We start from the raw sequence: 25,049 nt of genomic DNA, 5'->3' as shown, positions 1-25,049 counted from the left end.
ATTTTAAGATAATGACGTTATGTCATATTGGGGGTGGGGGGAATCTCCCGGAATAGCTTCAGTCAGAGTTGGCAACCCTATGGAGAAGCTGGAGTCTCAAAGCTTTTGTGGGAAAAAGGCCACGTGTCACCGGGTACAGTGCCCCAGAATGGCCAGGGAGGGCCCTGTGACCAAAACAGCACCATTGAATGGGAGAAGTAGTAAGCAGCCTGTGGGTAATGCTGAGTCTAGAGTACCAGGAATCAGACATGTCCTGGGGCTGGGAGCCCCAATCACGGGTCTCCTCTGGGATACTGAAAGCCTGGGCCCTCTCCCCTTACAGGTGACAATGTTCTCAACAGTGCCACAGCCTCAGAGGGATTTCAACGGCCACAAAGCAGTCTTTGGCCTCTCATGCTCGTTACTCTGTTCCCTGCTGTGCCCTCTGCTCTCCCCAAAGGCCTGCAACACTCCTCCATGGGGTGAGTAGTACCTGGCTTCACGAGGTGGCTGGTGGGCCTGGAAGAGTCGCTCCTTCACCCGTCGCTTGTCCTCTTCCAGCACCTTCCTCTTGTCACAGGCTCGCAGGTTTATCAGGTTGATGGCATCACAGAGCAAAGCGTCCTTCACCTCTTGGTCCAAGTGCGAGTCCGTGGTGAAACTGGGAGAGTGATTCACCTGCCAAGACAAATGGCTAGTCTAACACACATATGTGTAGCTCCACAAATCTGCTGCAGGCAGCAGGATTGCTGGTCTCAGACCCTTCACCACCTCCTGTTCCTTCATTCCTCTCTGGCAGTCTCTTGTCCCACAGCTGCACTCTTTCCTATCATGGTAATAACAGTAAGCATGGTGCTGCTGGGTGGGGCTGATGTTTGCTGTTGCTGCTTTCCTGGCACAAAGTGCCATCTAACGATCAGCCAAGCTGCAGGTATAACTTCCTGGCTTCTCACTGACCACCAAGGACACTGAGGAGGGCACACACAGGTCATCCCAGGTTCTGAATGGTGCTGCAGAGATCCATGCAGCTCTGTGACTCAGGGGAGTCCCTGTTGTTATGCCAGGAACTTGCGGAAGATGTTTCCTTGTGGACTGTAGATTGCTTGGCTATTTGCCTCCAGAGATCCTCATTTAATGGAGTGCTGCAGAGATTGCAGGTGGCAGTGTCAATCGAACTAAAACTATCTGAAATATGCCCCAGGCTTTAATTCTAATTCTCTCATTGGGTGACAAAAGCCCTCAACCATCTGCTGTGCAGAGGGGGAGATTTCCAGGCCACCAGAGAGGTTTCCACTCACCTCCAGCAACCAGGGTTTCAGCTTTCTGTCTAGCAGGATGTCAAAGCCCAGAATCTCAAAGCAGGCACAACCGGTGATGTGGTTGGGGAAGCAGGTGCGGTAGTTGTGCTTCAGAACTGGGTGGGCTGAGATAAGGGTCTTTATAATGATGTCCTCAATGTCTTCCCAGAGTTCTGTCGTGTCGTAGCTGTTGTCCATCATCCAGGCATTCAAGGTAGATAGTTTCCTGTTTGGGGAACAAGGAGGTGATAAGAGCTGTCCAAGTCAAAGTGGGTCTGCAGCAATAGCAAGCAATATCACCACACTGGCTCCATGGCTCAGAACGGCGTGGGGAACTCAGGGGACTGAGCCCCAGTGCTGCTTCTTACAAAGCAAGCAAAGTCCTAGAGGTGCCCCAGATATAGGAGCTAAACTGAGGGGACAGTTCTGTGCTCAGAATTAACAAGCAAAGAGATAGTTGGACCAGGAGCCCAAGACCCTGAAGCAGGTGATCTCCACCTAAGTGACCTTAAAAGAGAACGTTCACATGGGGTGAGCCCGCATAGCATGCTACCCCATCAATTGGCCTCCCAGTAGGAAGTGAACAGGGCCTGTGGTGGCATAGGCAGGATGGTACCTTTTACTGCCCATCATGTCGTCTCGGATGAAGTTTTCATTATGTTTGTTGATAGCATAGTTGGTCAGGTGCATGCAGATATCGTCCTGAGAGAGGGACGGCAAGAGACCTTCACACTCAATCTCTGAGTGCCAGTGAGAGACAAGAGGCTCCAGATGCTCAGCAGTGGTTAGCCTTCTATCCGGCAACTGCTGCTCACCTCTGCCCCAGCACCAGCACCTCACCTCTGTCCCAGCACCACCTCCTCCCCTCCCCAAGGCTATTCCTTCACCCAGGCCTAAATTCTTCACCCCTCCACTCTAAGATGCCTGATTTCAGGTCAGCAGCAAAACCCCACAAACCCATGAACACATGGCCAGAGCCTGCTGTGGCTGAAATCTGCCTGGTGCAGCAGCAGCCAGCTAGTCCTGGACACATCTCTCAGATTGTTCACCCCAGCACAAATTAGACCTGCGAGGGGACTGGTGTCATCCAAGCCACTGGCAATGGCTTCTAATGAACCATCTGCCACCTGGAGATAGCCAGAGCCATGCCCTCAGCGCACCCCATATGCCAGTGCTCAGGAGTGGGAGATAGGAGTGGGCTACACTAGATCTATGCCCACGGGGGTATGTCCCATGCTGCCCCCAGCAGAGAAGGTGCAGGCAATTTCTGCAAGTGGAGCAGAGAAGAGAATCTGCTCCTTTTCTTTACTGATCCCAAAGCAGAACACCCCGTGAGACACTCAGCTACTAGGGGAGGGGCTGTGTCCATAGGTAGTTATGTGCAGAGCCCTGCAAATCTGCAGATATCCATGGCTATCCACATGTGTGGATGCAGACATCAAACCACGTTTGTGGATCGCATATAAATTTTGTATAGCGCAGGGCTCTAGGTATGCGGCACAGATTAGCTAGAGTACTTCCCAGTCAAGGCAATAGCTCGTGATGAGTGCTTGCTAGAGGTGTTTGGATGGACTCCACCTCTGGGTACTGCTGTGTAAGGCACAGAGCCCAATGAGGAGACCTTCTCCCCTTCCCTTTCCTTCTCCATCTCCCCATTCTCCATCTCTCCTCCTGCCATCTCTGGATGCTGCCAGGAGGATAATCACCCTGCTCCCTGTTCTGCCCCTGAAGCCTGGGCAAAACGGGGAGCAGAGCAGACCCAAGGGAACGGGGGCTGTGCATCAGAGATGTGGCAGCAGGTGGATAAGGCCAGGAAACAGCCCACCTGGGGGATCCTGGAGCTCCTGAAATAACCATCCTGACATGGAGGAAAAGGAATGGGGAGGGGCTGAACTGAGCAGGGGGCAGAGGAAAGAGAAGAAGAGAATGAGGCCCTGACTTCCCAGTGGTCTGCGTGTGTTAATCCTATTGACACTACGTCAGTTGCTTGGAAACGTCCCTTCTTTACCAGGTTGCTGCTGCTGGGCTCGATGTACCTCATGGTGGCAAACCGGGCCAGCCCTTCCTCATAGACAAAAATCTTCAGGGGGTCACAGGATGTGACCAGGACATAGATACGCAGGTCAAATTTGAAGCCATTAATAAGGAAGGGCTGTGAGAGAAAAGGGGGGAGTGCCCGTGAGACACAAAAGCATTGCTAGCTGCATTGTGGCTGCATGGCTCAGGGTCTGCACTCTCCGCAGCCCAGCTGGGAAGGAGAAATGCTGAGCAGCCTGGCGATGGCCCTGCTGGGAGGTGGCAACCTCGACGCTGCTAGCTGAGCTTTCACAGCGGAAGGCTGGCAGCAGTGGGGCATGGACACTGGAAGGACATGGAAGGCCAGAAGCTCACACCTTTTTTCCAGGACACTGGGAGCCCCGTTACCTTGGATATGTACTGCTGGCAGATCAGGTGCTCCCCATGTTTAATCTCCTTTGGGTTGCGAGTTATGAAGATGCCCCTCCCTTGGCAGCCACTGTCTGGCTTGCAGATGTACGTCCTGTTTTTCCTCATGCGCCCGTAGGTCTGGAAATCCCCATAGCTATGTAATGAAGAAGTAGTGACTGTTAGAGCTGCAGGACTCTCCGGTGGCTGATTGGAGCACTGCATGCTGGGCCATGTAGGGCTCAGCACTGCTGGGGCAGCGAGAAGAGCAGTCCTACACTGCACTAGGCCACTCCTAAGTACATTATTTATCACTGTCTCATCACAGCCTTGGGGAGAAAGCCCTTATGGCTCTAAGCCCTGCTGGGTTAATATCACCGTCTCCACCACAGAGAAAGGGTAACGAAATGACAGCTGCTGCCTAGTCAGGACCCAGCAAGGTTTTAGCTCTGCTACTGTGGAGGGAGCAGGGGGAAACTAACCAACCCTTGACCACAAAGGAGAATGAAACAAACTACAATGGCGACATTCCTGCAGGCTCTCCTGAAAATGCATTTGCCAAACCAGACAGGGATGGATGAGAGAGGAGGCTGGAGGCCCAGGCCAGGGTACTCTGACCTGGGGCATTGTCAGGACAGGGATGGACGTGTGATGCAGCCGGAGGCCCAGGCCAGGGTGCTCTGACCTGGGACATAGAGTCAGCCTCCTACATTCAGGCATCTAAATAGATGGTCTAATCTCCAACAGTGCTGCACATTGATTGGTTCCAACGCCAGTTGCTGGGCGCCTCAATTTTGAAAGTCAGGCCACTTATTTAGATGCCTAAATATGAAGCTAGGAGCGTGCTTCAGGCCCCAGTTTGAACACCCTGTCCACAGGTTATTGATCCCTCTCCCTGTGAACTGACACCTCACCACACGCTGCTGTGATCCCTTCCAGCCCTTGTCTGGCTAATGTGCTGAATGTCCTCCTCACTGCCAGCAAAGGGCAAGGCCAGGGGTGTTTGTGTGCTGGGAGGCGGGCACCACTGCAGACACATGGCCAGTCCATCCCTCCTAGGCCAGCAATGAGCCTCCCGCTCCACCGGGGAGCGGCCAGGTCCTGCACACCTCCCTGAAGGATCCCTCCAGCTGACCAAGGAGGGGTGCTCATAGACTGTCAGAGGAAATCCCACAGAATCACAGAAGTCAGAGGCAAAAATGACCGTTTAGGCTCATCCCCCTGCCCAATGAGGGCCAGGGCAGGATTCCCTTGCAGTCTATTTCCTGGGGTTTAATCCAATTCAGATTTAAATCCTTCTAGAGATGGGGCTCCCACCTATTCCCTGCGGGGAACAATTCCACAACCTAATACAATGCGATTACATTCTGAGATCTGGGACTCTCTAAATACAGAGCCACATCTTCTTACATCCAAAGGAAGGCTACTGAGACCCAGAGTCAGCAGTGGATCCTCCAGAAAGCACCTTCCTCATGGAAGCTAAGTTCAGTGGTTCTCACTACCCTGACCTCCCTTCCCTGCAGACAGCGTCCACCTGTCCTGCTGCAGACTAGCAGTGCTGGTCACTCACTCAGCAGGCAGGCACCAGGTGCGGGGGAAGATGCTGTACTCCTTGGGGAAGAGTTTGAGCATGCGGTTGAGGTTGCGGGCCAGCAGGTCCTTCCGGCAAATCTCCGTCATCCCCGGGAAATGGTTGATTTTCTGAAACAACGTGCAGCAGAAAGAACAAGCAAAAGGAGCAGAAGTGATAACCCTTGAGAGCCAATGTGAGTCAGTTCAGGGAAGAACAGGACAGGAAGACTGCTACCCTGCCAGGTGTGCTTACTCTGAGCCCCATCAGCATGAGATGTGTTCACTCTTCTCTCAAACCTGTGGTTTCCCCTCTCCAAGAACAGCATGATTCACAGAAAGGAGCAGCTGATCAACAAGAACCATGTGCTGAACAAGGACTCAGCAGCAGAGAGGGTGGCAGCTCTCCAGCTGTCCTTCAACCTGTGGCTGATGGCACCACCTCAGGGGTACTAACGGGGCAAAGGCTCGGGGTGCTGCTGGGATCCTGCTCTCCCTGGTACAGACACGGACAGGCTGTGAAGACTGTCCCATAGGTAACAGAAGGGTAGCACTGTTGCTGACCTTGAATACTCAACTTCACTGCACCACATGATATCCCACCAACTCCTCCCTGCCTTGTCCTCTTTGCCTGAGCTCCTCACACTCGCAGCCTGTCCATGAAGGGTCTTTACCTGAAACCTCTTCATTTCCATGACGCGCTCCAAAGAGACCGAGCAGTCAGTCCAGTACACCGTCCACTCCTCATCCTCCCCCACTTCTTTTAGGCCACAGTGTCGGGCAGCACGCCGCACTACAGCAAAACAAGCACATGGCAAGAGGCATCTCCAAGCGGGGCATGAGAGATGGGCCCCAAGAGTTCACACATCTCTCAGCTGAAGTAGATGGGAACAGGCAGGCAAGGAAAGTAACACCCCAGGACTTCCACCCACACCTCCAAAGGGGAGAAAGACCTGGTGGGACCCTGGGGAATGCAGCAGGAACATACCCCTCCCTTAGCCGAACTGTCCACTGGATCTCACTCCTAGACTAATGAAATATGTCAACCTTGGAAGTGCATTTGTCTGGTGGTCCCAGGAAGGAGACAGAGGCCTGACACCAGATCTTCGGAGGTGCCCAGTTCACCTCAGCTTCTTAGAAGGAGCCCATCATCATAGTATCTGGCACCTCTTTGAGAGGAAGTGTCCAGTGTCCATTATTCCATCTAGAAACTCTGAGTTCTCTCCACAGCATATGAGACTGTAACTTTCAGTACAGCAATTGTGCTCCATAATATGGAACTTGTGTATAATTGGCATTAATCAATACCTGGACAGAGATGCTGTCATATGTATTCTAACACCACTCCCTCCCACAGAGAGGAGTAAGGTGAGAATCCTAAACCACCTGCCCAAAGTTCATTCCTGGAGGCACAGGCTTGAGCGGAGGGGTGTCCTGCACAGATCCAGACCAGGCCAGTAATATATGCAAATCACTGCCATCCCAGGCTGCTCAGTGTCCTACTGTTAGTGAAACGAGTGCACAGTTTTCATTGCACGAGTGTCAACACTGCAAACATCTGCCTCACAATTGGCACTACCTGAGCCCCTGTTGGCAATCTCGGTAGAGAATGTGCTATGGAGACTGAACTCCCCTGGCATCCCTAGAGGAGTAGGGCTCTCCAGACCAGGCGTGAGACACATGGCAGGGGCCAGTATGGGTGGGAAGCTCCCAGTGCTGTGACCAGAGCTGCACCCACTAAGTGCAGAGAGAGCTTCAGCCCAAAGTCTGGTCAAGTTGGCACCTTTCACTAGAGCAAAAGTCACTTGCAAAACAGCAATCAATCCATTAAAGCCATTGTGCAGCCCAAACCCAGTGCTAACAGCCTTCTCCAGGTGTGGGGGCTCCACAGCACTTGCCAGTGAGATATGGTCTAAAAAGGAGCCCTGGCTTGTCTTTGACTCACCACTCTCATACTTGCAGTTGGCCAGGTTGATAGAGAGCAGCCTAGAATGGAGAGAGAGGAGAAAGAAATGGCTCAGTGCAGACATGCCCTGGTCACCAGAGTGGGCAGCCTCCAGGGAGCTATTCCTAGCCAGCTTTACTGAAGGGACCCACCCTTTGTCCTCCTAGTCTGGGGGGCAGCCCCTGCGCTGCCATTAGATGGCAGCTCCCAGGCCAGCTAGGATGGCAGGACTAAAGAAACATTTCACAGATTTTGTTTTGTGAATTCTAGATCCCAGAGACGTGATGTCATCACAGCCCAAACTTCTATACTATGTTCATTTGGTTTTCCATATACAACGACATGTGCAACCATGGTGACTTAATGATGTCTATCTGTACAGAAACACTCAGCAAATCTGCTCTGGTCCCAGCACAGGACAGACAGGCCTGGAGCAAGGAGTAGGTTCCCATTTGGAATTCCACACTGGGGGAATTTGAGTGACTCGAGATTCCTTGTCTGATTTTGAACAACCCCCAAAGACCCCAATAGGGTCCAGGCCCCAAAATTCAGAGCTGCCCATTATTCATTCTACTTTTGTCTGCTGTTTTTTGAAGGGTGTTTGATGGTAAATGGCTGAGACCTGGCACAAATGTTCTCCCTGGCCACTACTCACCGAATGTTTATTTTTCATATGAATAAACAAGCTAACTGAACATTTCTTACAAGGGATATGATGTGTTTCTCCCTTTGCATTTGAGGGCAGAAGTTTTAGAATAAATTACGTAAAAATTGTTCCCTGATGCCCCAGTGGTAATGCTCAAACTTTGCCCACTTCAGGATCAGATTTTCAGAACTGCATGTGCAGAAATCCATCAGCATAATTCATGCGTACCAACTGTCAGTCATGCAGGTAACTGGTTAGTTGTTTATAAACTTCCTGCAATTGTGCACACAGCTGTATTTGCACATACAAACTGTGTGCACAATTTCTGCACTCTGACCTTTGATGTGCATAAAATAGAGTAGATTGCAACTGCCTTCATCTTCAGCATAGAGGTGGCAGCCAGAGCCTTGACAGGTCACCACATGCATGCAATGGTTCACCCAGAGCTGACTGGATGCAGATCCATCACACAGGCTTCCCAAAGAATGAAACAACAATTCCCATCAGCCCCATCCCACTGCATTTCCCTTTCCCCTAGGCAGGCCCTGAACTAGGATGTGACCAGGTTCTGTTTTGGGAATGGGAGCTGCACAACAGCAGGAGAGAAGCCCCAGACTCTGTGGACAGAGATACATGTGGAACAGGCTGAGACTGCTAGATGATACAGCTGTGTGCAGGTCTGTGTGGTACTCATGGAGGAACAGCAGCTGGGCAGGAAGCCAGGGCACTGGGGCCCCAGTATGAGCCACTAACTGAGCTTGGCTTGGAACACTACTAGCACCTATTTGCGGGAACAGAGACTGGATTCTAGGCAGGCACTAAGCTGGGGTCATGGATCAGCGTTCATGACCCACTCCCCATCAGTACCCGGCCCAAGATGGGGAAGCTAATGATCCAACCAGCGGACCAAACTGATGATGAATCCTGGTCACGGCCACCTGAGGAATGTTATGCATATGCTAAGAAGAAGATAGAAACGTGGGGCTGGAGAGAACCTCAAACAGTCATCTAGTCCAGTCCTCTGCGCTGAGGCAGGACCAAGTAAACCTACACCAGCCCTGAGAGGTGTTTGTCCAACCTGTTCTTAAAAACCTCCAATGACGTGGATTCTACAACCTCCCTTGGAAACCTAATCTGGAGTTTATTTACCCTTATAGTTAGAAAGTTTTCCTAATATCTAACCTAAATCTCCCTGGCTGCAGATTAAGCCCATTACTTCTTGTCCTATCTCCAGTGAACATGGAGAACAATTGATCACCATCTTCTTTATAACAGCCCTTAACATAATTGAAGCCTGAGATCAAATACCCCCCCACACACACTTTTTTTCCTCAGGACTAAACATACATTTTTTAACCTTTCCCCATAGTCCAATTTTTCTAAACCTTTTATCACTTTTGTTGCTCTCCTGTGGAGTCACTCCAACTTGTCCACATCTTTCCTAATGTTTGGTGCCCAGAATTGGACACAGTGCTCCAGCTGAGGCCTCAACAGTGCTGAACAGAGAAGGTGAACTAACATGAACTAACTGCTGCACACAATTACCTCCTGTGTCTTACTGTCATATTGATGAGTCTTGACGCCTGACTGGACAGCCCCAGGGCCCAAACAAGAACCGCTACCAGACGCTTTGCACGCTAACTGCCCAAGTCTCTATAGCTAGGGTATCTGCAAACTTTCCTGCCATCCCTAGAAAAATACCCTTTCACATTAGCCACGTCTCTGAGTGGTTATTGGGACCACCAGGGCTAGTGCCTACAAGGCCCCGATGCTGCAGCATCTACAGTGATTGCCTCTGAGTTGTGGTATGCCTGGCACACTACTGGCAGCCTAGGGGTTTGGGGTACTGGGCAACCACAGTAATTACACCTGAAAAGGTAATGTTCTCAGCATGTCACATTCCATCCTGAGATAAGTGGCCTTTGAATGCCCCAAAACAGATAGTAAATAAAAACACAATAGGCAGCTGGCCACACAGACTTTGCTGGCTCCTCTTTGGGTCTGGTGGGACAGTGAAGTCTGGTAGGCCTAGGTGACAGCCTGAGGTACACAGGGAAGTAGAAGGCAGAGGAAGGTGATGAGGAAACTCACCTGTGTTTTCTCTTTTTCTTTCTTGGAGTGGTCTCTGCTTCACAGTCTTCTGTCATTTGTTCTTCCAGATCAATCAGTGAGACAGTCGGCAGATCACTTTTCCCACCTGAACTGCGTTCACTCTTGTGCCCTAGGCATGTGTCCTCTGCCTCAAAAGCTCCCTCCTGAGGAGTGCCATCCTGATGCATATTTTTTCTTCCTCCACTCAGTCTCTTAATGTGTTCATTTGCAAACTCTTCTTCCTCCTCTCCCTCAGGATCATTCTCTGATTCGCTGCTGTCGTCTGAGTTCATCTTCATTCTGTTAGCTATTCTTACAAGTTGCATATGATGGAACTAATCAGTCGGTCACGTGCAAGACACCCTGAACTACCAGCTTGTAGCAGCTTAAACTACCAGCACCAGCCAGTATCAGAGTGTCCCAACCCCAGGCATAGGAAAGTTCTAGCAAGTCCTTTCTCTTATGCCTGTCTGCCCTTTTCTCCTGGTCTACCCCCGCAATGAGCCAGGGAGTCAGTCTTGCCTCTCTCTGCCCTTATTCCCCAGAAAGCCTTCCACCCACAGAAGCTGTCCCTTTTCCCTTTCCTTTCGCTCTACGCCAGGTTACAGCGCTCACATTAACTCACTAGTGCACACTGAAGATCAGATTCAACTCTTGAAGAAATGATTTCAGGAGCTCTCCCTGGGGCTATTTCTAGGGAAGACGTATCTGTGTGATGAATCTAAGAAGCAGCCCCAGGAGACCTTTCTAGCTTCACAGTAGAACTCCTGTATCTTCTAAATACCTGAGAAGCTTGACTGTGTTGTCCTACTGCATATAGGCAGCGTACAGGGAAAAGGGTGACCCTTTATACCGTGTCCCTAATTACAGTATTTTTATACACTGTTGGATTGCCACACACAAACTGACAGGCTTAGAGTCATGTCACCTAAAGTTTGGCCCCCATTGCCCTCCCAGTTAACAGGTTTTGGCACAATAGCTTTCCAGTGCAAACATCTGCTCCAGTCACTGTCCATTCTTCTACATCTTCCACGGCTCCACCTTGCACCCACTCCCTTGGATGAGGGATGTGTCTACCCACTCCCACTTGCTCCTTACTTTCCCTTTTTTCAGGAAGTTTCCTAAGATCCCAAGAATACATCTGCATGCTTAGCCAGATGCACTGTCGGATGGGAATGTGTTATGGTCAGTGAGCTGCTACTTAGACAAACCACACATGCAAGTCCCAACCCCACCCTCCATTTACGTCCAAGATCATTGGAATGATTTATGTGGAAATAAATGACCTTTATATAATGACCAGCAATGCCTATGAGGCCAGTCTGGCATGGTGCAATATGGGGCTCTGAGTTCAGGTTATGCTTACACATAAGCATCTTTAACGTACAAGCCATCTAAGAGTGTAGTGATGCACACAAGCCAGCTTACTGCACTGTTCACTGGCAGAAAGTCAGAGGGGATTTAGGAAAAGGCTGATCGCCATATTTGGGGTCAGGAAGGAATTTTCCTCCAGGACAGAGTGGCAGATGCCCTGGGGGGTTTTCGCCTTCCTCTGCAATGTGGGGCACGGGTCACTTGCTGGAGAATTCTCTGCACCTTGAAGTCTTTAAACAATGATTTGAGGACTTCAATAGCTCAGACATAGGTTAGGGGTTTGTTACAGGAGTGGGTGGGTGAAATTCTGTGGCCTGCGTTGTGCAAGAGGTCAGACTAGATGATCATAATGGTCCCTTCTGACCTTAAAGTCTATGATTCCTTATACTTAGAATGCCAGCATGTGCTGGCTGACAGGCAGCAACGTCAGTGATGGGCAAGGAAAATCTGCCATTACAATAGCCTGGGCAAGCACAGAAGAAACAATGTAACATGGGGTTATGAGGCCTATGCTGTCACCTGAACATGGTGCGTAGGTACGACAGCAATGGGCACCCTGGAAATATAACAGAAAACAGACTGGCTTCCCATTGCAGCACACGGGGGCTATGCAGTTACTTTCCATGTGATGGGCCGGCAGTCCTAACGCACCCTGTCATAGTGAATGTAACTGCACAGCCCCAGTGTGCTTCGCCCCAGCCTCCCGGGAGAGGGAGAGGGGTGTGCCAGGTGTACGGCTAAGGTCTAACATCAGTGGCAGGCAGCACCATAGGAGGCCAATTGCTAGGACAGCCCAGGAGTGTGGGCTCCAGCTGGGGGCGTGGGACCGGGGAAGCAGGGCCAGGGCCTAGCATGGGATGGGGCATCTGCTCCCCTCATCATGGACCATCACCACCCTCACCCCTACCTGAGATGATCCACCCCACCCAGAAGGGAGATCTAACTCCGGTAATGCCCTGCCCCCCCATCCCCTGCTCCCCCAGGATGGGGTCCTCTCCACCCCCCCACCCCCTGCTGCCCCAGGGGGGCCCTGCCCCACCCCCTGCTGCCCCAGGATGGGGTCCTCTCCCCCCAGGGGGGCCCTGCCCCAGCCCCTGCTGCCCCAGGATGGGGTCCTCTCCACCCCCCCAGCCCCTGCTGCCCCAGGGGGGCCCTGCCCCAGCCCCTGCTGCCCCAGGATGGGGTCCTCTCCCCCCAGGGGGGCCCTGCCCCAGCCCCTGCTGCCCCAGGATGGGGTCCTCTCCCCCCAGGGGGGCCCTGCCCCACCCCCTGCTGCCCCAGGATGGGGTCCTCTCCCCCCAGGGGGGCCCTGCCCCAGCCCCTGCTGCCCCAGGATGGGGTCCTCTCCCCCCCCCCAAGCCCCTGCTGCCCCAGGATGGGGTCCTCTCCCCCCCGGGGGCCCTGCCCAGAGTGGGTGGGACCTGCCGGAGGCTCCGTCCCCGTTCGGCCCCGGCGGCTGGGCCCCGCCCCGGTTACCAGGCCGCTCTGGCGCGCAGGCGGGCGGGGCAACGGCCCCCTGGGCAACAGCGGCAGCCGCGCCTCCCCCGGCTCCCGCAAGCCCCGGTGCTGTCTCCATGGCGACGGCAGACACCGCCCCGGTTGGGAAACCAGCTCTAGGGGCGGGGTCAGACACGCGAGGCCATAGAGACGCAGCCGCCGGCTAGAGCAGCCCTGAGGACGTCGCCGGGCCGAAGAAGCGCGCCCGCGGACGGTCACGTGATCGGCAGGTTGGCCTGGCTCCTCCGATAGGCTCCCGGGGAGCGTGAACGGGCCTGTGAGTGGCTGAGGTAAGGGGGCCACGCGGAAGGGCGGAAATAACCACTCCCAGCATGCCTTGCGCTGCCGGGAGCTCCGTCCCCGGGGCAGAAGCGCAGCGCCGCTGGGACTGAGGCATGATGGGAACGTAGGGGTGCTCGGTGTCCGCTTCGCCGCCGAGCGGGAGGGGGGGGCGGGGGAAGAGGGCGGGCGGGGGAGGGAGGGTTGGGGGAAGAGGGGTGGGGGAAGAGGGCGGGGCGGGGCGGGGCGGGGGAGGGAGGGGTGGGGGTAGAGGGGGGCGGGGCGGGGGAGGGACGGAGGGTTGGGGGAAGAGGCGGGGCGGGGGAGGGAGGGGTGGGGGGTAGAGGGGGGGGGCGGGGCGGCTGTAGTGTAGACTCTGACAGAGTTCGGTGGACATAAGCTGCCTTACTACAACCTAAGTCTGCAAGCGTAGACCAGGCCTTAGCGTTCAAGTGAAGGCTGATTCTGGCCAGCTGCTTGCCCCACACAGTCCCTGGGGCCCTGCGCGGCTAGCACGGAGTCCCTTAAACTCCTTCTGTCGTAAAGATTCTGCCGTCAGATTAAGCTGCTGCCAGTTTCTGCCATGACTAGAAGCGGAGTAGCCCTTCTGTCCCCAAACTGGGGGGGTTTGCAAGGTTAGGGTAGACTCCAGCCCATCTCTCTGAGCTGAGGGGCTCTGCAGGGCTATCTATCGATGGTGTTTTTAGGGTGCCTGTCATGGTGGCACTGAAATAAAGTGATAAGCTCTGACTGGTACATGCTGGGAGCTGCTCCGGGGAATAGAAAGGCCACTGGGACGCAGGCACATTCTGATCAAACTGGCCCTTTTCCATGTGCTATTGGAAAGAAAGCAGACAGGAACTGCGTGATGCTGTGGTATTTCCAAAGGTGGGGGTTTATTGGCTGTATTCTCCAGAAACTAGCCAACAGTTCAGTCATTAACTAGATCAGGAACTTGGGGGTCACCCCCCCCGCTTTATCTCCCACTCCCAGCACACCGCAGAGCCCCACCTAAACTCACATGGGTAAGTGAGGTTAAGGACAAAGCCCGCCATAGAGATCTTTCTTCCTTTCTTGCCAATGATGGTACAACAGGCCAGTCAGCGTCCCAGAGGATCCAGTCTGCAGTGCCCGCAGGGAGAGGGGCAGTGGTTCAAACAGCAAGGTTGCCTCCATGTTGGATCCTGGAGGCAAATCCAGAGCATAATCCCTGCTCCCCGACTGCCCCAATGAATGATTCTACAGCAGTTACAAAATACGCAAGAGTGAGACTTGAAAAGTGCGACGCCATGTGCAATGCGGAGCCCATGTGGTTACTCTGTGAGAAGTGTCACCAGCTGATCTCGGAGCTGTGACAGCTGTGGCTCAGGGAGGAGGTATCTCTGGATGATGTGAATGGCTGCTGTCTCTGTAAGGCTCTGGAAGTCCTGGGCAGTTTTGATGGGCAAGTGCCCAGCCAGCTCACAAAGTGCCACATTAAATGCAGCTTCCTCTTTGGTCCCAAAGCAGGACCTCCTGGCCCAGATGAGCACCCGGATTCCAGAGCGGTTCTCTGAGTGGGTTGACTCCCCAGGAGCAGTTCCTCGGGTCACAAACACGTTGTGTGCAATCTCTTTATCCACCAGGTAGTCAGTGACTCGGCAAATGTTGTGTGCCAGGGCCTCCAGGCCCTCCCCTTCACTGTAGAACAGGAACCCTGGGGCTGGGACTCCCCCCAGGAAGTGGAAGTTGAGTGTGGGGCACAGGAGTTCGCCTGGGGCAGTCTCGATCAGGAGCTCCCAATCCAGGTAAAATCCATGTAGGTGCAAGTGGTTGACTGAGGCGAAGGCTCCGAGGCTGTTAAACCCAACACGGAAGCCTGGGTGGGCACTGAGAAGAACCGACTCCAGCCCAAACTGGAGCAGCTCCTGGGTGAGAATCTGAGGCAGGCAGAGAGCGGGGTCTGGAATAAAGAGCACATGTCCAAACTCCAAAGGGCTGACATTAATCACCACTAGGATGCAGTCAGGTGTCCCTGGGAGTCTGGAGTCCGGCGGGTCCCCTTGGAACTGAGAGCACCCCTTGCTGGGATGGTGGGGAGTAGGGCCCCTGACCATATGGAAGAGGATTTCCCCTGGTTTGATCTTATTGAAATGGAATTGCTGGGGGTCGAATTTCTGCCTGACACTCTGGATGTCCTGTGGCCTTCTCCTCTCCAGACCTCTCTGGATGTTCAGCTGGGCCACAAACCGGACATTCCCAGGCAAGATACGGGTCTGCAGCTCCCCCAGGTGATACCTGAACAAACCCAGCTTCATCTTTTCCTCCCAGCTGGACTGCAAAGCTCTGTCAAAATGAGACATGGTGTGGCTTGCTGGCCCCTCTGACCTGCTTCTCCACCACCCAACCCCACACAGAACAAAATCCTCTTCACCATAAACAAAGTCCTCCCCACAGGACACTGCACGGCGCTCTGGCTGCTCCTGGGAGGGCAACCCCAATGTTTCACGGAGGACTTGGCTGTCACCCAGGGATGCTGCCATGGTAGAGGAGTAGCAGCACCCGCTCAGGGGTTCCCTGCAGGCAGCATCTCCAGCTGATCTGAAACTAGAGGAACCAGATAGAAAGTGTGAAAAATCAGGACAGGAGATGGGGGGTAATAGGCGCCTATAGAAGAAAAAGCCCGGAATATCAGGACTGTCCCTATAAAATCGGGATATCTGGTCACCCCCTCTGAAACAGACAATGGAATAACCAGGGGCAGTTATGGGGACATGGATCAAGGGGGTCCCACACAAACACCTTCTCCCATCCTGAGAAAGCGTGCCCTGACCCACTCCCTTCCCCGGGGGACATAAATCCTAAGGCAGCTGCTAAGCACTCGCTTTCAGTTTCTCTCCCTCCGCCTGCTCCTTCCCCTCCCCTGCAGATTTCCCAGTGAGGAGTGGGGCAGGTGAGGCAGGATCCTGCAGTTTCCTGGCTATCTAAGAGAGCTCCTCCTGGAGCAAGCCCCACAGAAAAAAGCTGCACAACTCTAGCCGAGCCTGGAGACCACCTGCCCAGGCTGGTTGGCCGCAGGGTTCTCAGTCATGCTGGGGGCCCCTCTCCTTTGCCTCTGGGCATGACTCTCCTGCTGGACAGCCTGCCTGCCTGACACGAATGCTTCTTTCCAGGTCTTGCAACCAAGAGGGGAACAGCCCAACCCTCCCCCGCCCCATGCACACAGGACTAGAGAACTGAGCCCAGACTGACTGCAGGGCTCACCCAGCCTGAGTTCAGCACCCTGCAGACCTCCTAGCTCACCCCAAAGCCACCTTCTCAATCCTGACCTGGAATGCAGGGATGATGCCTTGGCCACTTCCCCTGGGGCTCTCCTACACTTTCCTGCAATGTCAAGCCCACGCTATTCCTGCTTTTTCCTCCTGGTGCCCCATCCTCTGAGCTGGCAGCTAGTTCCCTTCCCAGGGCAGCCCCAGGAGCCACCAGCAAAGAGAAACAGCCTGTCTGTACAAAATGCCAAGGCCTCCACTGACAGTGTTCTGGCCGCAGAGCAGGGGAGTGCTGACACTGGTTCTGGGAGTCAGGCTGCTTGGTCCTAGTCCCCAACCGAGTCACTGTGTGTTTTGAAAAGTCTCTTCCCCACCCATCACCCGGGGAGAATATTGACCTCCCAGGGGGCTGAGAGGGTTTGCTAGTGGTTAGGAGGTGTGTGAGATCCTCTGGTGCAAGGGCAAAGCATTGACAATTGTATCATTGCTAAAGCGGGTCCTAGGAAAGCCGCCACGCCGGCTGATAAAACGCCAGCAGTGCAGGTCCCCAAGAGCAAAGTGCCACAGGCTTCTTTGCTCTTGGCAGTGGCACTGACCCCCAGTTCCATTGAATACAGAGCCTAGCGCAAGATCTCTGTCCTGCAGTCACAGCACTGCCTGGGATCATTCTAGCTACCCCAGAGATCACCCCTCCCCGCATGATTTCTCGAGACAGCCGCATAGCAGGGGGCCAAGGAAACTACTGGGGTTTGTGAGTGCAGGAGACCGAGATGGAGCTGGGCAATGGAACTCACTGCCCCACGAGAGAAGAGGCTGTGGGCTTTACTCTTTGTCTTGCTGGCCAGCTGTCTGTCTGTCTTCCCATTCCCGCACAGCACACTCCCCAGATATCACCCACACAATGACCCTGTCAGCTAATCACCATGCTTCTCCTAAGGCCTGGGACATAACGCTGGAGAGATTTCAGAGTAGCAGCTGTGTTAGTCTGTATTCGCAAAAAGAAAAGGAGTACTTGTGGCACCTTAGAGACTAACAAATTAAATAACAAATGCATCTGATGAAGTGAGCTGTAGCTCACGAAAGCTTATACTCAAATAAATTTGTTAGTCTCTAAGGTGCCACAAGTCCTCCTTTTCTCTTAACGCTGGAGAGAGTTATTGTTAGTTCTAGTTTTAAATACCAAGAATGTGCTCCCACGGTGCAGGACAGGGGCTGTGAGACCCATACAGAGAGAAGCCAGGATCACGGTGGTGCAGGGGCCAGCACAGTAGAGGAGCGTAAGGGAGCCTGTCCCCAGTGATCCAGGAGCCCCCTGTCTAGACTCGGGCAGTACAGGCAATGTACATGTCTGCAGGGGTGTTCACATGATCACACAGACATGCGTGGGCACACACGTGCTAACAGTTACAGACAGTTCTGTCTCTCCTCGCTCAAACCCTGCCCACCAACACCTCTCCCGCGCTGAAACTCACCGCCGGGCGGGCCTCCCTCTCCCAGCCGCCCGGCCCGCCGCTTCACCCGCAGCGCCCAGCTCCGGCCGCAGCCCGGCCCTGAGCCGCTCGCTCGCAATGAAGCTCGTTTCCGGCTGCTCGGGCCCTGCGGAGCCGCCAGCCGCCCGGCTGCAGGTTGGGCCCTCAGGGCAGCGCCGCGCCAGGCTGCTGCGGGCGGACAGAGCCAGCACTTACCGGCCGGCGGCCTGCGGGACCCGCTGGTGGCTCCCCGGCTGCAGGGCCCGGGTTTGCTGCAGAGCCCTGGGCCCGGCGGCGGAGCGGCTCCGGGAGGACGGGAGCGATGTCTCGGCTGCCCGGGCGGGATCCAAGGTTCGGGTCGGCAGAGGAGACGCTGGAGCCGGCGCCTGCAGCAGCAGGATTTGCTGTTGGAGCGTCTCCCCCAGCACCTGCAGGCCACTCCCCGCTGCGGCGCCTGGGCTCCGCGTCCCAGGGAGGGAGAGACGGCCGGGCCTGGCTGGGAAGCAGGGAGCTGCGGGGAACGGCTCCTGGCAGCCAGGCCGCACAGATGCAGAACGGGGTAGAAATTGTGTTTAACTCCAGCGGTTTGCCTGGGGGGGGTTAGCTCCAGATTCTCCCCGCACCCCCCAGCAGGCAGTGCCTGGGACACAGAGCACAGCGCCCGGCACACGGAGAAGAGCGCCCGGCGCTGGAGGTCCCGGCGGCGCCCGGCACACGGAGAAGAGCGCCCGGCGCTGGAGGTCCCGGCGGCGCCCGGCACACGGCGCGCTCTGTGCTGGGATTATTTGTACTCTGGCAGTGCTGACAACATGGCAGGTACCGTTGTCCCACCTCACCCCGCACGTGGGGCCTGGCCCCCAGGCTGGGGGTCCGTGCGGAGCAGAGCGAGCGGCTGCAGCACCCAGAAGCAGCCCGCGTTGGGAAGGGACCAGGGGGTTTTGCCAACTTCACGCACGGCAGAGCAGGAGTCCCGTCGCCCAGCGCTGACGGGGCAGCGGGCGGCAGCGTTCGGGGGGGGCCCCGCTCCCAGCCGGCCCCGCTGCGGGAGGCGGTGGCCCTTTAAGCGGGGCGTTGCCAGGGCGCGGGCTCCCGGAGGCGGAGACTTGACGTCCCGGCAGACGGAAGCGGAGCAAGTTGCGAAGGGCCCGGCCGGAGTTGCGGAAGTTGGGTCCGGGGCCGCCATGGGGGGTTCGGCCAGTCAGCTGCCGCGGGACCTGCTGGGCGAGTACCAGGTACCCCCCCGGGCGCGCCCCCCCCCACCTGAGCGCGCGCCCTGCCCCCCCGCCGGGCCGGGCCGGGCCCCACCCCACCTGAGCGCGCGCCCTGCCCCCCCGCCGGGCCGGGCCGGGCCGGGCCCCTCCCCTCCCCCCACCTGAGCGCGCGCCCTGCCCCCCGCCGGGCCGGGCCGGGCCCCTCCCCTCCCCACCGCACCTGAGCGCGCGCCCTGCCCCCCCGCCGGGCCGGGCCGGGCCCCTCCCCTCCCCCCCACCTGAGCGCGCGCCCTGCCCCCCGGGCCGCTGCCTCGTCCCCCCAGCGTGGCCCCTCCTTGGCGCGGAGCTCAGCAGCTGCGGGCACCCCCGGCAGGGCTCTGGGCAGGGCTGCCTGCGACCCCAGGCTGGCGCCGGGAGCCCCCTCGGCTGAGGTGCCCCGGCAGAGGTGCAGGGATAACTCCCCTCTTCTCTCTTTCCCAGGAGCTGACCTTTCTGAGCAAGCAGGAGATCTTGCTGTAAGCACCCCTCGGCTGACTTCCCTTCCGGCCCCAGGGACCGCTCCGAGGGCTCGTGCCGAGTTGTGGGGCCAGGTCTACACAGGAGGAGGCAGGCCAGATGCTGGGCCCTTGGGTAGCAGCCCCCAGCCCACGTGGGGAGGGGGATAGTAATTGCAGGCAGAAGGTGCCAGAGCTCAGTGGGGAGGGGTCTAGAGGAGCTGGACCCAGCCGTGAGGCTGCCGCTCCTGGGCAGCGGCGGGCAGCAGTAGAGGCCTCCGAGAGCAGCCAGGCTCCAGGGCTGAGCACAAGCGAGGCTGTCTCTGCTCCCAGGGGAGCCCTGGTGTTAGTACAGCCCTAGAGTCAGACTGGCCTGAGCCTGCTTGTACGCTGATCCGCCCTGAGTGCAAGAGCCAGTGCAGGGGCACTTTATTCCTTTGCTCCAAGTTGCTGGGATGTTGGCATCGGTTGCATCGCACCCTGAAGTGGGTAGAGGTGGATATGGAAGCATGGCCTAAGGGTCAAGCATCCCAGCCCTTGGTGTGTGCAAAGCAGGAGGGGAGTGTGGTGCAGCAGTGGCCAGGTAGCGCTTCCCTTCTGACCTGGAGCCTCTTCCTGCTCTTGCTCCCCATCTTGGTGTGTTTCCTGGCACAAGGGCACTTTGAGCCTAGCCCTCTGTGCGCTGGACTTTGCTTCAGGGTGTGGTGGCTTCTTGGTGTTTCTAGCCTGCTGCTCTCTGTGGCATCTGGCTTTGCTGGCTGCGCTGATGGGCTGCTTGAGGTGAAGCAGGAAAAATAAGATCTCCAGGCTGGGCCGTGTGTCAGCGTCTGCCCTCCTGATATTATGATGCTGTAGCTGCAAATGTCCATGGGCTCTGCACAGAGTCTTGTCTAATGCTGCTTTGCTGCATGTGAAGCTGTTGGCATAAACTCAGCCTAGCCTGGTTGCCAGTGACACCCTGGCTGAGAGCGAGTAATGCAATGTGTGCTAGGCCCAAGCCCTGCACAGGAGTCCTGTGTGGTGATGTCACTGCTGCTACCTGCTGTGTCCCTTCCTGGCATCCACCCATCACTGTAACCTCTACAGCTGCCTCAGAGCTGAGAGAGGGGGAGAGCACAGCAGCCTGGCATAGGCTAGTGTCTGAGTGCCACCCTGTGACAGGACAGGAGTGGGATGGGGGATCACAGTGGGGTGTGTCTAGGAGCTGGCACAGGTGGCAGTGTGGATGTTGTGGTGCCTGTAGAGGGGAGAGAAGAGAGCTGGCCTGCCAGGGACTGATTGGCTAACACTGTTCCTCTTCCCTCACCCCTTGTTTGCGTCAGGGTGTTGTTTCTGGTGTAGCATGGGGAGCATGCTCAGGGCTGGGAAATAGTCACCCGCACCAGGCAGCTCTGGGGAAGAATTCTCTCTCCACCCCGGCAGGGCTCCCAGTTGAGCTCAGCAGCCTCTGACCCAGACTTTTAGCAGCTCTGCCATGCTCTAATTGTTCTTGTCTCCCAAAGCGCCCACAAGAGATTCAGTGAGCTGCTGCCAAAGGAGGAGAGGGAGAGTATCCTGCTGAAAAGAGTCCCCAAGAGCAAGATCCTCACACTGCCTGAGCTGAGGGTATGGTGCACACCCCCTGCTGCTTGGCCTCCCCACACCCTGCCCTAGGAGGAACCAGGTCAGTCCCTCTGATCTCTTGGTTCTGGGCCAAGACTTGGGTCCTGCCTGGGGGGCAGCTGCCGTTTGTTTTGGGCATGCTCTGCAATCAGGGAGGCGGTTCCAGTCACGGTGAGCTTGCTCCATTTCCCCTTCCCGGCTGAGCTGCCAGGGCTGTGGGAAGAGGTGTCCGTCGGCATGGTGCCCAGCTTCCCAGGCCATGCAGGTGCTGCAGGCAAATGGAATTGCACAGGAAGTTCTAAGAGTCTCCACGCAGTCAGGGATTTTAATGCTGGAAGGGCCCATTGTGATCATCTGCCCCTTCTGGGAAGCCCTGGTGCCTCAGTCCAGTGATGACTCCACATGTGTTGACAGGCAAACCCATTCCAGGACCGGATCTGCCGGGTCTTCTCCACTGCAGAGGATGGGGAGGGCAGCATGTCCTTCGAAGACTTCCTCGACCTGCTGAGCGTCTTCAGTGACACGGCCACGGTGGAGATCAAATCCCACTACGCCTTCCGCATCTTCGGTAGAGATCAGCCAGGCCCCGGGGAGACTGCTCTGCTTCACCGCCCTGGCTGTGCGGAGGGGGGCTTGGGGTGGCTGCTGCTCTCGGGGTGGCTCTCACGGAGGGGGTCACTTCAGGAACCTGCTGTCCATGGATGACTTTGCCCAGCTGCAGTCTGAGGTGCTTGGAGCAGATTGTGGCGTTGGCCAGCCCTACCTCAGCTGCAACAGGGAGGCTGCGAGGCCCCCAGGGCAAGCCTGAGGCCCAGCCAAGAGCCCTTCTCTGGGAACACTCCTGCTTGTGAATCTCCTGTGTCGCTAGGCCATTGCCATGGAAACAGGATCTCATGGGCAACTGTATCTGATGATAACCTGGACGTTTCCCCCAAAGATTTTGATGACGATGGGACACTGGACAGGAAGGACCTGGAGAAGCTGGTGAACTGCCTGACAGGGGAAGGAGATGAGACTAGGCTGAGTGACTCAGAGATGGATCAGCTCATCCAGAACGTGAGTGCAACAAGCCCGACGTCTGTGGGGCTTGGCCAGGAGGGCTCGCTGGGGCTGCTCAAGTAGGCTTTGAGGGCTGGTGTTTCCCTTTCCCTGACAGATCCTGGAGGAGTCCGATATTGACAAGGATGGGACCATTAACCTCTCCGAGTTCCAGCATGTCATTTCTCGATCACCGGACTTTGCCAGGTACCTGCGTCTCCACTGCTTGCTGCAGTGTCTGCCTGGAGAAAATCCAGCACTTGCTAGGCAGGGAAAGCTAGCCAGTGGGTGGAAGGGGGGTTTGCTTAACTCTCTGTGCGGAGTGGGCACAGATCTCCCAGCTGGTAGCAGGGCTAAAAGCACAGACATGGACTTTTTAGAGCAGCTCCTTGCTTCAGCAGTGAAGAAACCTTTGCCCATCTCTAGCCCCGTCCACTGAGGCCACGCAATGCTCAGGGAACACTTCCTAAAGCACCAAAATCCTGGTTCAATGGGGCTGTGGCTCCTGACCCCTTCCTAGCAAGCTGCATTGTGGCAGCGCCTAGATGTGCCACTCATTTGTCTGGTCTCCAGCCCCTTCTACCGGGTGCTATATGTAAGTGGAGAGCCAGTACCTGCCCCAAGGAGCTTGCAGACAGAACGCAGCTGGTCGAGCAGGAGGAAGGGCTCTTATCTCCATGCTGCAGGTGGGGTAGGAAGAGACTCGCCAGAATCACACAGGGAGGCTGTAGCACAGCTGGGAGTAGAATCCATGGCTCCAAATCCCAGGCCAGTCTCGTTACCACCGGCCCGTCCTTCCTGCTTCGCAACCAGAATGAGCTCCACCCGGCCACGGCAGGGCCTTCTCCTTTCACAGGAGGACGGAGGCACAGGCTTTGCTTGTCTACAGTCACACCATGGCAGCAGGAGAACCCAGTTCTCCCATCTTCTAATCCTGAGCCTCACACACCAGACTGCCCTCCTGCCCCCATTCTAGGGCTCATGCACCCCCTTCCTTGGCCACTTGTCTCCTCTAGCTTGTTTCTTTGCTAGCTTGATGGGGGCTGTCTGACCATGCTCAGGGTATCCAGGGTGCACCCCCCTCAAGCCATTGGCAGGAGATGTCCAGAATCCTCTTAAATACCAGCTGCATTCTGCTTGGGTCTGCCATGTCCCCTTTTGAGCTCCTTTCATACCATGGTGCATACAGCCCTTCCTCTGCCACCAGGAGACGGTGCCCTCAGTGAGTAGCTCCCCTGTGGCATAGCATGTGAGAATGGGCTGGTCACTGTCTCTCTTTCAGTTCCTTCAAGATTGTGCTGTGATGGCGCCACGTCCCTTCCAGCGGAGGTGTCCTGTGGCTGGCTGTGCCCATGGTCTTTCCCTTCCTAGCCTGCTGCGTGGTTCTGCACCATCACTGCACAGTGCTGGATCCTTCCTCCTCTGGCAAACATGCAATAATATTGGTGACTCCAGTATTGTGCTAGGAGTCCGGTGCCTTGGAGCACTCCTTCCATAGTGCCTTATGCAGGACTCCATGGCACAAGACCTCTCCTGCCCAGCATGCTGTGCCTTCTGTGTTCTTCTTGGCCTGCAAGGGTAGGGTCACAGAGTCCTTAATGCAGCTGCCTTGTGCTTCAAACAAACTCCTGGCCCATGGAGGCTACAGGTCCCAGCCTGTCAAGTCATACCTGGATCAGAGCAGAGGCTGCTGGGATCAACCTGGCACAAAGCATGCTGGGATTTTTTGTCTCCATAGGCTATATTTTCATGGGCTTACTCCTATGCAAACCAGGTGCAGTCCTCTGGGCCTACCCGGGACATCCTGAGCTGGAGAGGGGAACTCCTGCTAGGGGCCTGTGATAATCCCGGGCTCACCTTCCTGAGCCTCTCTTTCTGCCTTCCACTAGCAAACTGGCAGCTAGGGCTCCAGCAAGGAGTCCTTGTGAATGCAGCGGGCCTGGCTGGTTCCCTGAGGCTGCCTCACATGGGCCAGGGGTCTGGCAAAGGAATGTAGCACAAGGGGCTTGTTTTACTATGCAATAATGTAATTGGCACCTTAAAACGCTGCAGTGCCGCAGCTTTGCCCACTTTCCAACTCCCTCCTTTGGGACCATGCACAGCTTTCTGCTCAGCCAGAGGCGGGGAGTGTCCTGGCAGGGCCTGGCATGGGCCACAGCTGAGAACTGACTTGTAAAGCTTCTGCCTGTGCCACTCCCAGTCTGCCCTGCCCTGCCCGTCAGTGTGTCTGCCAGTGCCTACCTCCTTCCCAAAGCAGCAGCTGATTCCCGTTGTCAGGCACCCTGGCCCTGGGTCCTTCCCCTGCTACTCAGTTGATGTAGGCCAGGGGAAGGCAATGGCTGCCAGGCAGAACGCTCCACTTGGTGGTCCCACCCTGCCAGCTGCTGTCTGATGTGGTGCTAGTGCCTGCTGGGGGAGCAAAGATTCAGGGTGTCTGTCTGTCTTTCTTTCTACCCTTTCTTTCATGTGGTAAAGCAGCTGGCTTCCCCATGCAGCTCTGCTGGGCGCTCCCCTACCATGGGAGAGAGGCCTGCAATATTCTGCACGGGGTGGGGAGCTGCTCAGCCATGTATGGAGAATGAATAAACAACTGAAGTCTTACCCTTGGGCCTGTCATGTGTAAGTGTAACTGATGTCTCTGCAGGGAGATGGGTGGAGTCAGTTTCTCCACCCCCCAGGACAAGCAGCCCCTGAGCCATGCTGTGCGCAGCCTGCAGCAAGCTGCCATCAGCTGGACTACTGGAGGCTGCAGACTGCCTCCTGGGCTGGATGTGTCAGGCCAGATGGGGCAGAAGTTATAGTCTCTCCTGCCCCATCACTGGTACTCCTTGCTCCTTAGGGTTACTGGGCCCTGAGTCCTCTCCCTCCCCATCCATTCACTGTTC

The 25,049-nt window shown here is 56.0% G+C and overlaps 3 protein-coding genes across 10 annotated transcripts in view; 1 reads left to right on the top strand and 2 right to left on the bottom strand.

The window, feature by feature from the left end:
* LOC119862551 (tubulin polyglutamylase TTLL13-like) overlaps nucleotides 1-25,049 on the bottom strand; it is a 32,170-nt gene that overhangs the window by 7,083 nt on the left and 38 nt on the right. Inside the window, exons 1-10 of one of the 8 annotated variants that reach the window (XM_043493986.1) lie at nucleotides 12,803-13,106; nucleotides 9,953-10,259; nucleotides 7,216-7,256; nucleotides 5,945-6,063; nucleotides 5,272-5,402; nucleotides 3,702-3,858; nucleotides 3,277-3,429; nucleotides 1,894-1,979; nucleotides 1,278-1,503; nucleotides 473-657 (exon numbers count right to left, since the gene is read on the bottom strand). In XM_043493986.1, the coding sequence (XP_043349921.1) occupies nucleotides 473-657; nucleotides 1,278-1,503; nucleotides 1,894-1,979; nucleotides 3,277-3,429; nucleotides 3,702-3,858; nucleotides 5,272-5,402; nucleotides 5,945-6,063; nucleotides 7,216-7,256; nucleotides 9,953-10,259; nucleotides 12,803-12,902 (1,505 nt within the window). In that variant the 5' untranslated portion in view covers nucleotides 12,903-13,106. Of the gene's footprint in view, nucleotides 1-472; nucleotides 658-1,277; nucleotides 1,504-1,893; nucleotides 1,980-3,276; nucleotides 3,430-3,701; nucleotides 3,859-5,271; nucleotides 5,403-5,944; nucleotides 6,064-7,215; nucleotides 7,257-9,952; nucleotides 11,329-11,845; nucleotides 12,254-12,747; nucleotides 13,107-25,049 lie in introns of those variants that run through there. The other 7 variants (XM_038419427.2, XM_043493989.1, XM_043493991.1 and 4 more) reach the window with 7 other exon arrangements.
* GDPGP1 (GDP-D-glucose phosphorylase 1) lies at nucleotides 13,982-18,878 on the bottom strand (the record flags this gene model as incomplete). The annotated part of the gene is given in 4 exon segments (XM_038419178.2): nucleotides 13,982-15,688; nucleotides 18,036-18,168; nucleotides 18,171-18,557; nucleotides 18,599-18,878. Coding segments are annotated over 4 exon segments (2,073 nt in total), but the record flags the coding sequence as incomplete, so codon positions are not given.
* CIB1 (calcium and integrin binding 1) lies at nucleotides 18,847-24,765 on the top strand. The gene is made up of 7 exons (XM_038419180.2): nucleotides 18,847-19,051; nucleotides 19,511-19,545; nucleotides 21,027-21,129; nucleotides 21,541-21,694; nucleotides 22,064-22,182; nucleotides 22,283-22,371; nucleotides 23,447-24,765. Exons 1-7 carry the CDS (start codon nucleotides 19,001-19,003, stop codon nucleotides 23,466-23,468), a joined length of 573 nt encoding a protein of 190 aa, XP_038275108.2. The 5' UTR covers nucleotides 18,847-19,000; the 3' UTR covers nucleotides 23,469-24,765.

This window comes from Dermochelys coriacea, chromosome 10 (assembly GCF_009764565.3).
Source record: "Dermochelys coriacea isolate rDerCor1 chromosome 10, rDerCor1.pri.v4, whole genome shotgun sequence".
Taxonomy (NCBI): domain Eukaryota; kingdom Metazoa; phylum Chordata; order Testudines; family Dermochelyidae; genus Dermochelys; species Dermochelys coriacea.
Note: the sequence above shows the minus strand (reverse complement) of the source record. Positions and strands in the feature narration are given on the sequence as shown.

Excerpts from the sequence above, each read along its gene's own strand:
- CIB1 (XM_038419180.2), top strand. The coding sequence starts at position 19,001 with ATGGGGGGTTCGGCCAGTCAGCTGCCGCGGGACCTGCTGGGCGAGTAC. Across the intron at positions 21,130-21,540 it reads TCACACTGCCTGAGCTGAGG|GCAAACCCATTCCAGGACCG; the intron begins GTATGGTGCACA and ends ATGTGTTGACAG. Across the intron at positions 22,372-23,446 it reads CGATCACCGGACTTTGCCAG|TTCCTTCAAGATTGTGCTGT; the intron begins GTACCTGCGTCT and ends TCTCTCTTTCAG.